The sequence below is a fragment of the Grampus griseus genome (genome assembly GCF_964374135.1).
Source record: "Grampus griseus genome assembly, chromosome: 14".
NCBI classification, from domain to species: Eukaryota; Metazoa; Chordata; class Mammalia; order Artiodactyla; family Delphinidae; genus Grampus; species Grampus griseus.
Genome location: NC_139008.1, coordinates 88,287,456 through 88,303,669, shown reverse-complemented (window position 1 = coordinate 88,303,669; position 16,214 = coordinate 88,287,456). Strand labels below are relative to the sequence as shown.

General features: G+C 67.7%; 3 protein-coding genes across 8 annotated transcripts in view; 1 reads left to right on the top strand and 2 right to left on the bottom strand.

Annotated features, from left to right (window-relative positions):
- Positions 1-50: 50 nt before the first annotated feature.
- ARFRP1 (ARF related protein 1) lies at positions 51-7,295 on the top strand. The gene is made up of 8 exons (XM_082670580.1): positions 51-183; positions 659-757; positions 1,025-1,112; positions 1,320-1,402; positions 4,460-4,541; positions 4,719-4,789; positions 5,299-5,399; positions 5,468-7,295. Exons 2-8 carry the CDS (start codon positions 665-667, stop codon positions 5,553-5,555), a joined length of 606 nt encoding a protein of 201 aa, XP_082526706.1. The 5' UTR covers positions 51-183; positions 659-664; the 3' UTR covers positions 5,556-7,295.
- Positions 7,296-7,383: 88 nt separating this feature from the next.
- Positions 7,384-8,780, bottom strand: TNFRSF6B (TNF receptor superfamily member 6b; the record flags this gene model as incomplete). The annotated part of the gene is made up of 3 exons (XM_082670363.1): positions 7,384-7,673; positions 8,090-8,293; positions 8,384-8,780. 3 exons carry the CDS (start codon positions 8,778-8,780, stop codon positions 7,384-7,386), a joined length of 891 nt encoding a protein of 296 aa, XP_082526489.1.
- Positions 8,781-8,903: 123 nt separating this feature from the next.
- Positions 8,904-16,214, bottom strand: part of RTEL1 (regulator of telomere elongation helicase 1) — a 28,421-nt gene continuing 21,110 nt past the window's right edge. Inside the window, exons 21-36 of one of the 6 annotated variants that reach the window (XM_082670908.1) lie at positions 16,042-16,119; positions 15,634-15,711; positions 15,056-15,202; positions 14,859-14,995; positions 14,581-14,704; positions 14,343-14,490; positions 14,036-14,196; positions 13,322-13,450; positions 11,829-12,027; positions 11,554-11,694; positions 10,819-10,935; positions 10,422-10,652; positions 10,197-10,334; positions 9,933-10,070; positions 9,740-9,843; positions 8,904-9,602 (exon numbers count right to left, since the gene is read on the bottom strand). In XM_082670908.1, coding sequence (XP_082527034.1) covers positions 9,522-9,602; positions 9,740-9,843; positions 9,933-10,070; positions 10,197-10,334; positions 10,422-10,652; positions 10,819-10,935; positions 11,554-11,694; positions 11,829-12,027; positions 13,322-13,450; positions 14,036-14,196; positions 14,343-14,490; positions 14,581-14,704; positions 14,859-14,995; positions 15,056-15,202; positions 15,634-15,711; positions 16,042-16,119 — 2,151 coding nt within the window. In that variant the 3' untranslated portion in view covers positions 8,904-9,521. The remainder of the gene's footprint in view (positions 9,603-9,739; positions 9,844-9,932; positions 10,071-10,196; positions 10,335-10,421; positions 10,653-10,818; positions 10,936-11,553; positions 11,695-11,828; positions 12,028-13,321; positions 13,451-14,035; positions 14,197-14,342; positions 14,491-14,580; positions 14,705-14,858; positions 14,996-15,055; positions 15,203-15,633; positions 15,712-16,041; positions 16,120-16,214) is intronic. The other 5 variants (XM_082670910.1, XM_082670911.1, XM_082670913.1 and 2 more) reach the window with 5 other exon arrangements.

Here is a 16,214-nt window from a genome sequence, read left to right as displayed (position 1 = left end):
CCGGAAGTGCCTGGCGCGGGGGCCGCCGGGACGGCTCCGCCCCTCCCCGGGTGGCCAGCCGGCGTCCCGTCGGGCGCCACGCGGGGTCAGCGCGGGGTCAGCGTGGGGTCAGAGGGCCAGGCGCGCTGCGGTTCCGCCGGCTCTTCGGCTCCCCGGCTCCGCGGCCCGGCCGGGCGGGCGCAAGTAAGTCGAGTAGGGCGAGCGGAGCTGGGCCCGGGCCCGGCGGCCGGTCCGCAGTCTGTCCGCGCCGCCCTCCACCCGCACCCATGCGCCCCGCCTCTGAGAGGCGCCCGCGGCGGGCCGGGTGCGAGGCGGGCGGCTCGCGGGGAGACCCGAGCGGAGCGAAGCCCGAGGGGAGCCCGGGCTGGGGAGCGAGGGCCGCGCTCGGGGTGAAGCGGGGCGGGACGGGCCGCCTTTTGCTTGCGAGCGGAGCGCCCTGGCCGGGCCGGGAGTGGGAGCGAGGGCGCCGGGAGCTCCGGGCCAAGGCGGGAGCAGTTGCGGAGGCAGTGCCGGGCTGAGGGGAGGCGGGTCAGGAGGAGCCCAGCTCAGGGCTCCAGCTCTGAGCGGTCAAGCGGGCACACAGACCCTCTGCCCGTTGAGGGGCGCTGGGGAGGCGTGGTGCGGGCCGGTTCGCCCGTGACCGATCTCGGGTTCCCAGGGCAGGATGTACACGCTGCTGTCAGGCCTGTACAAGTACATGTTCCAGAAGGATGAGTACTGCATTCTGATCTTGGGTCTGGACAACGCCGGGAAGACGGTACGTGCGGTCCCGTGTCAACACCCCTACTCCCCCGCTGCCCCATGGTCCTGTTGGTTTTATGCTTTTAGCTGCATGTTCTGTACCCATACAGGATCCGAACTCCGCTTAAGACCATGGGACAGTTACCGCTAGCTGCTTTAAAAGCAAAACGTTGTTTTGTTTTGTTTCAGTTTAGAGGAATAGGCCCAAGTAGGGGTATTTGTGAAGCAGCCATGAGAAGTCTCCCAGTTCTCACGTCACCCCTCTTTCTGTCTCTCCCTTTAGACCTTCTTGGAGCAGTCAAAGACCCGGTTCAACAAGAACTACAAGGGGATGAGTCTGTCCAAAATCACTACCACTGTGGGCCTAAACAGTAAGGAGGTCCTTTACGGCTGTGGGTTTGGGGGGCAGAACCCTGAGGATGCTGCAGTGTACGGAGGCCGAGGGTGAGGCCACTGCTCCGGCTCCCACTGGCCCCAGCATCGCGGAGCGCCGGCACCGCCTGGTCCTCCCGGGAGGGTTGGGAGCCCGTGTGTCAGGGACCAAGGCCACAGCCTCACCTGTCTCCTTTTCTTCCCAGTCGGCACTGTGGACTTTGGAAAGGCCCGCCTCATGTTCTGGGACTTAGGGGGGCAGGAGGAGCTGCAGTCTCTGTGGGACAAGGTAAGGTGGGCGGATGCCACATCGACTCCGTGGCCTGCCTGTCGTGCCATCTCTGTAGTTGGCACCGTGGTCTCTTCCTGCCTTTCCTCAGAAGGCCTGGGACTCCCCTTCTTTTCTTGCTGTTGGCGGCTTCTGTCACCCACTTGGTTCCTGAGGCTCGCCTCCATCCCAGTTCCCAAGTCACTCCCCCCAAGAGCAGAGACAAACTCGGTTCCTTTTGGCTTAGAGATTTTGTTGCTGATCAGAACGGGACGAGATGAAGAATGGTCGAGGAGCAGACCTGGGGGAGACGCAACGCCTGTTTGGTGCTCAGGTGCAGCACCGGGGCCTGAGTCTCCCCTACTGGGTCCTCCCTCAGTCCTAGCTTAGGGCCTGTCCTCCATGGTGGCCCCTTCCCCATCAGGGGAGGGTGTCCTCCACGGCCCACAGCACGTGTCTCCTCTTTCGAGGTAGGTTTGAAGCGTTTCTGAGACCTCGAGACTGGAGTCGGTGTTCAGCTCAGCCTGTGCCAGGCACCGGGGTCCAGCAGAGAACAGGGCAGGACAAGCCTCTTCCCTCAGCCCCCTCCCAATGGATTGACGTGGCGGCTTTGGTACAGCCTAGTGCCAGGGGCACTCTGACAAGCTCAGACAAACTCACCCTGATTCTGGGGGCAAATGTGCCCATCCCCGCACTTGCCGGTGGCTCGCATGCCCTGGTCTTGATTTCTGGTTTGACCCCAGCAGCATGTACCTGGTCACTTTTTCCTTTTTCCTCCCAAAGTGTCCCCCTCATCCTGACCTCCAGCCAAGAGGACAGGTTCCATCCTGCGGCCAGAAGGTCACTGACAGACCTCCTGTGGCCATTTAAGTTGGACCAAGGCAGACCCAAGCTAGGGGCTGTCTGTGCAAACTCTAGACTCAACGCGGGGAGTGTGAGACAGGTCCTGATATTCTGTCATAGGCAAGGGTCTCGGGGGCAGATGCTGCGGCAGAGGTTGGGGTGCAAGTGTATGGGGGGGGATGCAGGCCTGGGCAGGGGTGGGGTCATCTCAGATGCTGCCCCATGTCGGGCCAAGCTGGCTGGGACTCCATCCCTGTGGCAGGTCACCACGGTGGGCTGCCCTGGGCGGCTGTGACATGGTCAGATGGCTCTTTATGGGTCAGAATGGGTCTTGCAGGAGCCAACAAGGGGATCTGCACTGGGTGCACTGCTTGTCACGGCAGCCAGGCCACGGCCGGTGACAGGTGCACCTGCACACACACGCCTCTGGTTGGGGACTGGCTTCTCCTGAGGGGAAACTGGGTTGGTCGTGCCCCCCCATCCCCCCACCAGCTTCCACGTCTGTTGGTGGCGTGGCCTCGTTGCCTCATCACGAGGGGCTGAGCCCCGATCGCTGAGCCTGCCGTCTCGGAGGGACCCTGGGCTGCTCGCGTGCTCTGTGACTCAGGTGGAGTGGGTGCCCTGCCGCCTGCCTACGGCGTCAGGTGCCCCTGCCAGGGTGGGCGCCCTGCTGGCCCCTGTGAGCAGGTAGCATGGAGGTGACCACACCCCTAACCCCAGCTCTGAGTCACCAGGAGGGGTGGAAAGTGGGGCTTCTGCTCCCGCTCTGGATCTGAGCCGCTGTCGTGGGGCCTGCCCCCCACCCCCGTGCCATGCGGCACGGTCCGGCGGGTCTTCACTCGCGTGTCCACTACTGTCCGTCCACCCACACCTCCGCTCGTGCCGCACACTGCTGCCCACGGGTCTGTGCGCGTGCCAGCCTCAGGCCAGGTCTGTGGACCAAGCAGACCCCCTGGCGCCCTGCCATAGGGGTGACTTCTGGCCTCTGTCCCTCCAGGCCACAGCCGAGAGCCCTCCAGCGCGAGGCCACAGGTGACACCACCATCAGGGTCTGGGCACGGCGGTTGCCGCGGGCTCAGGGCAGCCCCTTGCCCTCCAGGTTGGGCTCACGCTAAGCCCCAGGGGTGCCGCCCCTATCCCTGCCGCTGCTGCCTGGCCATCACGCGATGCCCGAGGGCGTGGCGGTGGACCTGGGCCCGTCTGCCGGGGCCCGGTTGCACATGGGTTGAAGTCCCCTGCCACCACAGGGGCCCCAGGGGCAGAGCAGTGATTCCCACACTGACTCGCTGCAAACCCCACGCTGTCCCCTCCTGCCTCGGAGGCCTCCACGGTTGGGCCGCAGCTCCTGGCCCTGCGTCACCCAGCAGGCTGGCCAGAGAGGCCCCGGGTGTAGGACGTGTGGTCTGCAGACCCAGAGGCCACCCGTGTCGGGCTTCCTTCTCTGTAGCAAGTGCAGGTACAAAGGCTTGACTTGTACTGGGGGGGCGGGGACAAGTTGGCGTCATGCCCTGTGGGACATGTGCGTGTTCCCGGTTCTTGGGATCACGCTGGGCAGGAGCTGGAGTGCGCGTGGGGGCGTCACCCGCTCCGCCAGTGTGGGCATTTCTGTACTCTTTTCTGAGCGGAACAAAAGGCTGACTTGCCAGGCCCGTTTCGTGTGTCTGTCCTTTCCCAGGGGTGCTGCCGTTCACCCCCCATAGCTCTCCCCATACCCCGGGCTCTGGTGGTTTTAAGTGTCGGGGTGGCTCCTGTGTGGCCGCTGCTGGGAGGGAACCCAGGGCCAGCCACCCTCCCGGCCCCGGTCCAGCCTGCAGAGCTCCGAGCTCGCTGGCGCTGGCTCAGGTGTTGGTTCTGTCCCGCGCAGGGGGCAGAGCTGCTGTGAATGTTCCGGACTCGCCCCTCGGCGGGCTTTCCGTGGCTTCCCGACGGCAAGCCGCCGCTGCCCCCACCCCCAGGCCTGCTGAGACCCCAAGCCCCAGCCTTCCTCCTCCGGCTGCCGTCAGGCCAGCAGGTGTGGGTGGGTCCTAAGAGCGGAGGCTGAAGCGGTGTTCGGAGCACAGCACCCGGCAAGTGGGTGAGGGAGGTGGCCACCCCGGCCCGGGGGGTCTGGGGCGCCTCTCCACTCTGCCCTCCCTCCCCACCCCCAGGAAGCACCCCAGAAGGGTCTTCCAGCTGGGGGCTGCCTCAAGGTGGCCGGGTGCCCGCGGCTCAGCACCCCGTTCTGCTCCCGCCCAGTACTACGCGGAGTGCCACGGCGTCATCTACGTCATCGACTCCACGGATGAGGAGCGGCTGTCCGAGTCCAAGCGAGCATTCGGTGTGTGCGGCTGGCCAGGCTGCCTCCAGAGCTGGGCTGGGTGGGGGAGGGGGAGGGCGCCAGGTCAGGAGGGCCCCGCTGAGTGCGTCCACGCCTCTAGGGGGTCCGTGAGGGCCTGGGGACCTCTGGGCAGAGGCGGACAAAGGGCGCTCACTGCCTCCTCTCTGCTCGCCCCAGAGAAGATGGTCACAAGCGAGGCGCTGGACGGTGTCCCCATCCTGGTGCTGGCCAACAAGCAGGACATTGAGGTGAGCCCCTGGGCCCAGTGGGCCCCACTCCCGGGGGACAGGGCGCCTCTCCCAGGGGAGGGCTGCTGCCTTCCTCAGACACCAGGGCATGGCTGCCCTGGGGGCAGAGCCGCCGCCCCCCCCCCCCCCCCGCCAGGCTTCTGGCCGCAGTGCTGCCAGTGGGAGCCTCCTGCTGGGCAGACCCAGGTGAAAGAAAGCTCTGGAAAGAAGATGCAGAGGGACCAGGGTGGGAGTCAGCCCTGACCCCAACCTGTCTGCTGCCCTTGAGCACAGCAGCTGTGCTGGCCTCATCCCCTGGGACCACTGACCACTGGTGGTGCAGAGCCATCCGCATGGAGGGGGCCCTGAGCACTGCTTCCCTGTAGACCTTCCCTGACACCTGCTCCCCTGAGGTGGCTCGCCAGGCAGGACCCCTCCTGGACGGAGTAGCCCCGGGGTGCCCCCTGCAGCTCTAGGAGCTGCCCTGGGGCCGGGCCTGAGCCTGATCCTCGCAGCCTCGCCTCCCCCAGACTTGCCTCTCCATCCCCGACATCAAGACTGTGTTCAGCGACTGCGCCTCCAAGATCGGCAGGCGCGACTGCCTGACCCAGGCCTGCTCGGCCCTCACGGGGTGAGTGGGGCTTGCCCTGGGCGCCGGGGGCCACGGCTGGCCCCGCCTCACACCCACTGTCTCCACAGTAAGGGGGTGCGCGAGGGCATCGAGTGGATGGTGAAGTGCGTCGTGCGGAACGTGCACCGGCCGCCGCGGCAGCGGGACATCACATAGGCGCAGCCGGCCCAGGGCGCCTGCCGCTCGTCCTGAAGAGCTCCTGCTGATTCCGCCGCTGATCCCCCCGGGGGCTGGGTTGGCTTTGCCTTGTGGTGGTTTTACTTGCTTTGTTTTTCTTCTAAGACAAACTTTTCTCTGTATCCAGAAAAGCGTAGGCATCCGGAGGCTTCTTCTGCCGAGGGGAGCTGGGGTGGCAGGGACCCCACCAGACCCTCACATCGGGCCTGGGCCCCGCCCCCAAGGCCCAGTTTTGGGGTCCCGGGGTGAGGCCTTGGCAGGCCACCACTCCCTTTGGAGCTGCTGCTCCAGCAGGCCTGCCGGCCTGGACCCTCGTGGGGCCTTGTGGGGCAGCTGCTTGGAACTGGGTTTTTTCAGAGGTGTGGGGCCTTTCACAGTGCCCAGGGCTACATCGTGCCCACGGAGGGGGCCGGGGGGCCATGGCTGTCCTCAGCCTCTGTCCCCTCTGATCCTGGAGGCGGACTGGGGGGCTGGTGTCAGCTTCAGGAAGACCTGGGCTTGCCTCCGTCCCTGTCCTGATGCAGCCTCAGGACAGGGCAGGGGAGACCTGCCTGGGAGGCTGTGTGCCCCCTCCACTGGCCCAGCCACCTTGTTTTGATCCCCAGCAAGGACGGTAAAGCTAGGCGGTTGTGCTGGGAGTGGGCATCACCCCACCCCCCCACCCCCCGCAAGCCTGCCTGCCACCCACCTAGGATGACCACAGTTACCACCTCTGGGGTGGGCTGGTGGTGTGCTGGGCCTGCGCTTCCAGCTGGCAGTGAAGGGCGGGGTCCCCCTCAGGGCTGGGGTGAGCCATCTAGAAAGCCCTTTCCAGGCCTGTGTCCAGGAGCAGAGGCCCTCCAGGCAAGACTGGTCCTCAGGACCCTCCCACATGGCCCCTGCAGGAGCTGCCAACCCCCCATGAGCCTAGCTGTGGGTGAAATAAAGACAGTTGGAGTGGCTCCTGTCCACTGTTCCTCCAGAGGCCTGGTGGCTTCGTGTCTGAGGGTCACAGTCCCAGCTGCTCTCCCCGATGGGGCCCAGGAGGAGATGCTGGGAAAGGGATGAGTCAGGGCTGGGGCTGGGGACCAGCTGCAGGTGATGTGAGTCATGGGGGAGTGGGGGGCTGTGACTCTGCCTCCCCTGGGGCCCTTCCTGGGGGTCAGGCAGGGGGTTCCGGGGCTGGCAGGGGGCTGCCAGGCCAGGACTGGGAGTTCCCCTGGATTGGTGAGTCAAGCCGTCATCCAAACCTGCCCCAGAAGGGAAAACCGACATTTCCCAGAAAGCGAGTGAGACACGCTGTCCTACCGGGAGGTCTTGGCCGGTCCCTTCCTGGGAAATCCCCTGCTGCTTTGAGGGTGGAGCCCAAAGGAGGGGTAACGAGGGGGACACTTCTCCTGGTGCCCCAGGACACACGGGCTGGCTTCTGTTCCACGGTGAGAGCCCAGGGACTGGGCAACCCTCCCTCCACACCATCCTAACCACTGAGAGCACAACTGGGGTGGGGAGGATCACGCAGTGAGGCCTGGGGACGGCTGCCACCCGCTGTCCCCGTCTCCCACAACCCTTCCCCCATCGAGGGTCCGTCCCAGTCGGGGTGGGGAGGGGGGGAAGGCAGCAGGCCGCGCCCGGGCAGCCTGCCCAGGTGTGTCCCCTGCGAGATGTGCCCACTGCGCGCTGGCCAGACACCACACTCGTTTGCCAATCGGCTTTATGAAAAATAAATTTAACGCCACAGGAGCCGGGTCCAAAGCTTCCTTAGGTGCGACTTGCGGGCCGCCCATGCGGGGGGCTCGGGCCGGGAGCGAATAAATAACGGGGAGAGTGCTCAGCGCGTGCGGAGGAAACGCTCGCGGACGCTGCGCTCCAGCCCGCACAACCTGGCCGCGCGCAGCGCCCGCAGCAGCCGCGCCCCCAGCGTCCCGGGCCGCGCCTCTCGGAGCTCCGTGAGCTGCAGCCACAGCCTCCGCCGCAGCGCCGCGCGGTCCTCCCTTTGCGGCGGCGGCGGACTCCGCGCCCTGGGGCCCGCAAGCGCCTGCTGCAGCCGCTGGAGCCTCCTGGGAGAGATGTCCTGGAAAGCTACGAAGTCGACCACGGCGCGCTGGCACTCCTCGGTCCCTGCGGGAGAGAGGGGCGAGGGCGTACCCGACCAGCTGCCACCGCGCCGTGAGCGTCCCTCCGCGTTCCGGAGGGACAGGACCGAGGGATCCCCGCGCACTAACGAGTGGATGAGGCGGGAGCCGTGCTGGAGGAGCCGGGGCGACCGCGGGAAACTCGGCCGGCAAGGAGGCGGGGCTCGTGGGCCGATGCCGGGGGTGGGATGCGACGTGAAGGGGACCCGCCACGTTCGCTGCCGTTCCCTCCCGCAAGCCATTTAAGCCCTCGGAGCCTGCTTCCCAAGGTCGGCGGGAAACGGCATCACCCGCCAGCGCTGACGCCCTCAGCCAACGGCATCCCCTAGGCTGTCCCCACCGCACTTCCGGAAGCCCTTCCCAGGAGCCCATCGAGGCCTCCGCGCCCCCCGTCCCGCTCACCCGGTGCCCCCGGCTCCAGCGAGCCGAGCGGGAAGCCCGTGCATTTGGTGCACAGGGCATCGTGGAACGGGGAGCCCGGCACGTTGACGGCCAGGCCCAGGGCCGTGCAGTTGCGGTGGGGCTGGCACCGCTCCGAGCTCGAGCTGCTGGCGGAGAAGGTGCCCGGGGAGCACGGTTGGCACTGCGTGTTCTGGCTGGAGGTGCCTGAGGACGAACGCGGAGGCCGGCGTCAGGAGAGCCGAGTTGGCTCCGTTCGGCGGAGGGCCCGGCGCCGCGGCCCCGCCCTGCACCCACCGGGGGCGACCACGCCTGCGCCGGGCGGGCAGGGCTCGTGCTCCAGGCAGAAGCCGGCGTGCGCGAAGAAGCCGGGGCGACAGCGGCAGGCGCGGTTGTGGGTGGCCCCGCACGGCCGCGCCTCCTCCTCGCGCTCCCCGCAGATGACGTTGCAGTATCGGCAGCGCTCCAGGTAGTTCCAGAACTGCGTGTAGTGGCGCGGCGGGCACGCGCCGCACGTCGTGGGGTTGTCCCGGCCGCAAGGTCGCTGCACGAAGGTGCCCGGGGGGCACTTGTCGCACGCCAGCCACTCCCCCGTCTCCGCGTCCCGCCTCGGGTAGGTCGGCGCGCCCGCCGCCGTCCCCCGCGCCGCAAGCGCCAGCAGCAGGGCCGGTAGGGGCCACAGCAGGGGCCTCATGGTCTCGCTGGAGTGGCAGCGGCCTCCGGGGCCGCGTCCTATAAGGGCTGGCTTGGCCACGCCCCCGCGGAGCCCCGCCCCGCCTGAGGGGAGCGGTCGGCCACCTGGGGGCCCCGGCTTTGACCTCTCCCTCCGCAGAGCCCAGTGCCAGGGCGGTCCCGTGCAGGCCACCAGCACCACGAGCAGCTCCTGACCCCGTTACCAGGCCTGGCAACCGGCGGGTGGAGGGGGAAGCGGCTCCTGCTCTGAACAAACCAGGTGCGAGGGAGGCTGCCCAGGCGCCTCCTTCCTTCCAGGCTCCCCCACCCCACCACCGAGGCCGGGCCACACAGACCGCTTCCCAGCAGTGCCGGCAGCTTTATTAGAACCCTGGCCCCTGAGGAACAAGCAGGTCCCTGGAAGGTCCCCGGGACAGAAGGTGCAGGGCTCCCCTCCTTCCTGCTGGGGCTCCACCCACAGGCTGGCGGTCAGGGAAGTTCTGGGGAAGCACCTTCCAGTGGACCCACCCCAGACCCCAAGGTGGCCTCGGGGCCTCTCACAGGGGGCCCAGATCCTGCAGCCGTCTCAGGGGGCTCCCCACGGACACTGGACTGGCCTCCCCGTCAGGTGCGCTCTCGGCCAAGGGGTTTCTGGTATCAGGCCTGGCCCACCCACAGCCGACAAGCAAGTGTCCAGGCTGCGCCCCAGGCAGGGGCGGCCTCAGCCTCCGCAGACCCTGCAGCGCCCAGAGGGTCTCAACGTTCACTGGGGCTCCGGCCAGAAGACCTGCGTGAGGCTCTGCTTTCTGGTGGCAGCATGGCAGGCCGGGCACGTCCTAGAGACCTGTGGAGAGAAGGCGCTGGACACACCTTCCCAGACCCCACTGCCCACCCCAGCCCCTCAGCCCACCATGTGGGGCAACGCCCAGCAGGCCACGTCCACAGGGGACAGGGCCGGGTCCACAGGGTCTGGCTGCCGACCTGGAGGTGCTGTCGCCAACAGGCCCGGCAGCAGTGGAAGTCGCAGGAGGGGCACTGGAAGGGGACCACGTCCTCCGCCCTGCAGCCAGGACACACCAAGCCCACTGCAAGGGGGCTGACGTGAGCGCCACAGGCCTGCTCGGGCTGGGCCCCCACTCCCAATGGTCCCTGCAGCCCCTCCCACGAGACCTACCCCACTCGGACTGTGCCTGCCCGCAGGGGGCACTGGGGGGCCGGCTGGGAGCCCCCGCCCCCCGAGCCGGCCTCTGCGTAAGGAAGGAGCAGCTCTTGCTCTGGGTCTTCCCGGGGGGTTTCTCTGGCAGTGAGGGGCCTGGAAACAGGAGGGAGCGAGTCCGAGGGGTGCCTGGCACTTCCCTGCTGCCCACCTGCCCACCCTGCCAGGGCTGAGGGGGGCTGTGGCAACAGGGCGGCAGGAGCACCAGGCAGGCGGCCCTACCTGTCCCGCGAGCCTCACAGACGAGGTCAGAAGGCGCAGCAGGGCTCCCCTCCCAGGGTCCTGGAGCCTGGGTGCCCAGGTCCACACACGTCTGCCGGAAGCGCTGCTTGTGGTGAGGGCGCACAAACATGCCGAACCCTGCTGGGAGCGCGGAGCATCGCTCAGGCGTGGCCCTGCCGCCCACCCCACTGCCCACCCCCACCCGCCCCCACGCGGGCCACTTGCTCTGCAGCAGGGTCAGGTCCTCAGGCTTGGCGGTGGTGAGTGAGGCCACCACAGCCACCACCTTCTCGAAGTCGTCATCCTGCTTGTAAGTGGTCAGCGCCGCCAGGAGCTGGCTGTAGCCTGTGGCCCCCAGGGCCCGGTGGGCATCTGCCAGGTAGGCACTCACAGCGGGCGGGGGCTTCTTGGCTCCGGGGGCTCCGGACCCCTCAGGAGGCCGGCGGCTGGGGTCTCCTGGTGGGAAGGTAACACATCTCAGTCCACCAGCTTCCCAGCAAATCACATTGGCCTCCCCTGCTCTGGGGGCACAGAACCACAGCGGCTCCCAGGAGACTCCTCCCCGCCAGGGTCTTCCCTCTGCTCCTGGCTCTGGTCCAAAGCCTCTTCAGGGACCAGGTACCTGCAGGGAGCAGCCCGGAGGCCAGGTGGGGCCGGCCCTGGTTCAGGTGTTCGCAGGGGTCCAGCTGCCTGGCTGCACCCTGGGACACGGTCAGCTTGGGGTCAGGCTCCCTCCTTCCTGAAGAAACACGGAGACAAGGAGGCGCCCAGCTGGTCCCTGAGGGTCCAGAGCATGACCAGGGAGGGGACGGGTCTGTCCAAGGGGAGACCGGGCCTCAAACTCTCCTCAGACAACCGCTGGAGGCCCCCGACAGGAGGGAGCAGGCAGGCCTCCTCCCCTGCCTTAAACGGGGGGCAGGAAAGTGGGGGGCAGGCACAAGGACACCCCAGTCCAGAAGGGAGCAGAAGGGTGACTTAGGCAGGAATCTCCAACCCCAGGGGCCCCGTGATTCCCGTCCTTGGGGAAGTCTCATCCAGAGATGGGCTCTTCCTTAATAAATGGGGACAGCAACTCCCAGGCTCTAGACGTGCAGGGCCCACTCCAGGTAGAGACGGGGGTGGACGGGGCTCCAGGACCCCTGTGCATACACGACTCCCCAGGCGCAGGTCCTCCTCGGAGGCCCGGGCCATGTGTGTTCTGGGGGCCCACACCTCCCCAAAGTGGGGCCCCCCGCACGGATCTGTCAGCCTCAGGAACAGGGAGGCTGGGCCACATGAAGACCCACTCCAAGGGCCAGGTGCCACCCACCCTCAGGGTCTGAGTTTGAGGGTCCCACCCAGGCAGGGCCCGCCTCACCGCTGGGGTCCAGGGCCGGTCGTGCTCCCTGCCTCCAGGGAAGGCCATGCTCGGGCCGGGAGCTGCAGCCTCGGCCCGTCAGTTGGCAGCAGACCTCCTCAAACTGCTGCTTGTGGTGGGGCCGCACGAACTGATAGAAGCCTGTGGGGAGGGGCGGGGTCTGGGCCTGCAGCCACCACACGGGGTCCCCACCGACACCTCTGCAGGTCAACCGGGGACCCTGGTGGCCCCCAGGCTGGGACCCTCAAGTGGGCAGCCTCTACTGGCCAAGGCACCTCGGAGCAGGCTGTGCTTCTTGGGGTCCTCGGCAAAGAGGGGGCCAAGGTGAGCGGCCAGGGCCGCGAGGTCATCGGTGCTTTTGTACTCCCGCAGGGCCCGGGTAAAGGTGTCGAAGCTGGCCTGGCTCAGCGCCTGCTTCACGGCTGCCATGAACAGCTTGGCCCTGCCTGTGTCCGCGCCGGCTTCTGGCCCCTCCTGCGACACACAGCCGGTGCCCGTCAGGAGGCGCCAACGCTCCCCATCTGCGGGGGCAGCGAGCTGCCGTCGGGGGCTGCTGGGGAGGATGCTTAGCTGGCCTGGCCCAGCTGGCAGGGGACCCCCCGGCTAGCTTCAGCTTAGATGGCCAGGCCCGCTGAGCACCGCAGAGGCAGAGTGCAGGCTGGCGGTGCCTCCTCTGCTGAGGTCCCGGTGCCCACGGCAGGGGACACTTCTCAACACGCCAGGACTTCAAACAGCCCCGTGCCCTATTTGTGCTGCACACTCCAGCCCTGATCCCGGACCCTCGAAAAGGACCCTCCAGGCTCCCAGGCTGCCCCCCAGCTCGGCCCTCAGAGGCCCAGGCCCCTGGCACCTAGGCCACTTCCTCAGTGTCAGTCCCCCGGGCACCACCTGGTTCTTCCCAGAAGCCAAGGGTGGCGGACAGAGGCACTGGCATTTGGCGCTTTCCGGAGCTTCTAGGATGTAACTCAGCTGCTCTTAACTGCTTTCATCCGAGGCTGGGAACGCCACGTGCCTCACACGCAGGCACCTCACCAGCCAAGTTCGTGCCAACAGCCCAGCCTGACCTGGGCCAGGGGAGCCAGCCCGGCTGCAGGCCCCACACCAGACCTGCCAAAGGGCCAGGCCTGGCTCCTGCCCAGCTGGGAAGACAGCACCTTCTGTGGATGGACCCCACGGGCCTGCGTGGACCCGACCACCCCACCAAAAAGCAACACAAAACGAAAGGCCCAAATCTGCCAGGTGTGCAGGACTCCAAAGTGTGGAGGATCTGCCCTGAGGGGGGCGCACTGCCCAGGGACCCCAGTAAGGGGGAGTAGACGTGAGGCAGGCGGTGGCACTGCAGCAAAGGGCTCATGGGAACCCCGTGCTGGTTCTGAGAGCTGAGTGGAGGTGAGACGTTCTCACAGTAAAATATCAAAGCAGAAGAGGGACGGGATCAGAGCAGGCCAGGCCCTGGCACAGCATGAGCCTGGCGGGTGGAGGGTGACAGCGGGATCCGCAGAACAAGCAGCTCGTCTGTGAGGAAGTGAATCCAGCCAAACACCGGTGGTGGGGTTGGTGCGGGCCCTGGGTCTGCTGCCCTCCCTCCACCCCTGCACCCACCCTCAGGCCCGGCTGCCCCCTCCCCTGGGCCCCGGCTCCAGCCGGCACACCTGCAGAGCGCCTGCAGAACCTGTCCCCCAGCGGGGACAGCTGAGTCAGGCCACTGGGCAGGTTTGGCCCGCTCACACCTCACACCACCCTGAGCCACACCGGCTGAGGCACCCACCAAACTTCCGCCGTCTGCAGGTCGTCCACATACCGGGCCGCCGACCAGCCTGACCTTCCTCCGCCTGCCACGCTGCTCCTCCGCTGGCCTCTTCTCACGAGGGCCCCACGGGGCGGAGTGGCGGGGGGCCTGAGGGCGACACAGGTGTGTCCCACAGGCCCTCAGGGCCCTGAAGCCCTGACACTGCCCTGGGCGGCAGGGCGGGAGAAGTACCCTCGGCCCCTTGCAGGGAACCAAGTGTGAGAGCAGGTCCCGGGCAGCAGCGTGGCAGTAACTGAAGGGCACCGGCGGGAAGGGACGAGAAACACGAGTGGGGCAGCTGCGCCCTGGGCCTAGAGGGCGGGACAGCAGGGGGCGGGCACTGACGCCCGGCGGGAAGTGGGGAGCTTCAGGTCAGCTGGGGAATTATGGGCTTCTGGACAAAGGCCCCAGGGCAGAAGGTCCTGCCCGCAGCTCAGGCTCCCAGAAAGGGCCAGGCTCGGGCACAGCAGGAGCGGGAAGTGAGCGGACCATGTCCAGCACGGGGGTGTGTTGGGGGCCCAGCTGAGGGCTGGGGGCTGTGCTGGGGCGGGGCATGCACACAGCACCACCACGCATCTGCTGAAACCCCCCTGCCCTCCCGACCAGCAGGTGTGCAGGGGTGAGCACGGTGGTGCCTGAGCCCAGGTGGGCCAAGCCATCCGTGTCCCCCCCCAGGGAGCCCGGCCCCCGCACCTCCTCCTCTGCGGGCAGGGCCTCGTCCCCAGGCCCCTCGGCCAGCTGCTCGCTGTGTTCCAGGGCGGCCAACAGCCCCACGGGCCTCCGCCGGGCCTGGACGGCTTCCTGCTGGTACTCCACACAAAGGCTGCCCTCGGCGTCCCCGGCGACCAGCAAGCCTGCGGGAGCACGCGTGGGTGACGAAGTCCACCACCGCCTGCTGGGCATTCTAGTCGTCGGCCCCAGCGTGCCACCAGCCTGCGGGAGGCGCCTCGCCCTCCACCCTGTGGGGCCCCAACCGGCCGTGTCGCCCAGCCACACGCACCCGTGTGTCTGCGCCTCAGGCTAGGGACGTGCACATCCAGACTTGTGGCCTTCCTGGTGCAGAGGGGGCCGGGTGACACGGCCACCGAGGCAGTGCCTTCTCCTTCGCCCAGACTCGGAGCAGCAGCTCGGGGGGCCAGCATGGGCATCTAGATGTTCACAGGAGGTTGTGGAGGTCCCGCCCTGCTCCTTCCCCTGGGCGGGACACGAGGGTACAGCCAGCTAGCGCTAAGACTCACGGTTCTCTGAGCGACGCGGAAGAACTGGGCCACATCTCGGATGACGTGGCCGAAGCTGTCGTACACCTTGACGTGGGGACGCACCCAGGAGGGCAGCTGGGCTCTGGCGTCCGCGGAGCTGAACCTGCAGGGCGGTGGGGCCGTCAGCCCGGGAGCCCCGCCTGCCCCGGAGCCCAGCTCCCTGGCAGACTCACCAGAGGGAAGAGCCGGTGTCCGGGGGCAAGGGCTCTGGCCCGAGAGCACCCCGGGGAGGGGGTGGGGGGAGGGCGGGCCTGCACCTGTGGTCGCAGAGGAAGACAGCCCCGTAGTCATGGCGATGCCGGATCACCCGCCCAATGGCCTGGTTCACAGCCCTGGATGCCTGCTGCCGGTACCAGTCGTGCCCGGAGAGGAACTGCAGGGCCAGGGCGAGGGGCTGCCTCAGCCACGGGGGCTTGAGCACCACCTGCCCACCCTCAGCCGCACAGCCTCTCACCTGGTCCCGGGCCCCATTCTGGCCCTTCATCTCATCCAGGAACTGCATCTTGAGGACAACCCGGGGGTCCATGCGGGGCGGGTATGGGAGGCCCGTGACGATCACTCCACGGCCATTCGCGTCTGCGAAGTCCAGCCCCTCGCTGGCCTGGGAGGCAGCGGGCACTCTTTTCCCCCATCTGCCTCCACTCAAGCCCAAGACCTTCCCTAAGGGCCCACCCATGCCTGGGCCCTCACAGCCCCACGGCCCCCAGGATGGGCAGGGTGGGAGAGACCTCCAACTTCGAACCAGGCTGCACCTGGGGTCCACCGCTCCCAGAATCCCACAACCAACTTCTTTTTCTCAGCACCTCCTCCGGCCCACCTGCCCACTGCCCATGCGTGGGCCCCAATGCCCAGCCTAGGACCCGAGGGCCGGCCCTACAGGACCAGCAGGGCCACACCCTCCTGTGTCTGCTGGACATGGGGCCTGAGGGAGGCGACCAGCCTCTCCTGCCCACGGTGCGGCCCCCCTCAGGCACAGGTTCCAGGCGGGGGTAAGGAGCCAGGTGTGTGGGACCTGGACCTCAGAGGCCTCACCTTCCCCCGGCACACAGCCAGGAAGGTGGCCCCACTGGACCCGGGGGCGGCGACTCTCGTGTAGAAAGCCTCCATCACCTGGAAGGGGAGGCTGGTCAGCCCGGCCTGGCCCCTCGCCTCCTTGAGCAAGACCCCAGAAATCACCCTGCAGGACGAAGCACCGCCCGAGCCGGGAGGCCGGCCAGCAGGGCTGCAGCAGCACCTTTGGGGCACGGGCTCCCAGGCCGACCCGGAGCCAGCACCCCGTGCCTGCCTGCCGTGCCCAGAACACCCAGGGGCCCCGGGGCTGGGGGGTGGGCGCAGACCTGCTGCCATCGTCCCCAAGCCCAAACTTCCTACAAGGCCAGCAGGATCTTGGCCACACACACCCTGGGGCTGCCAGGGGGAGGGAGCCCCGGTGACCCAGACCTCAGAGAAGCCTCCTTTGGTCCTCGGTTCCACGAACAGGGGCTTCAGGGCCTCCAGCTTCCTGGCAAAGTCGTGGGCCTACGGGAGGAGGCAGAGAGGGAATGCCCGTCACGCCTTCTCAAAGACACGCGGCCCAGCCCTGCCAGACCCTTGGCTGTTTGGGGCTCCCTCCC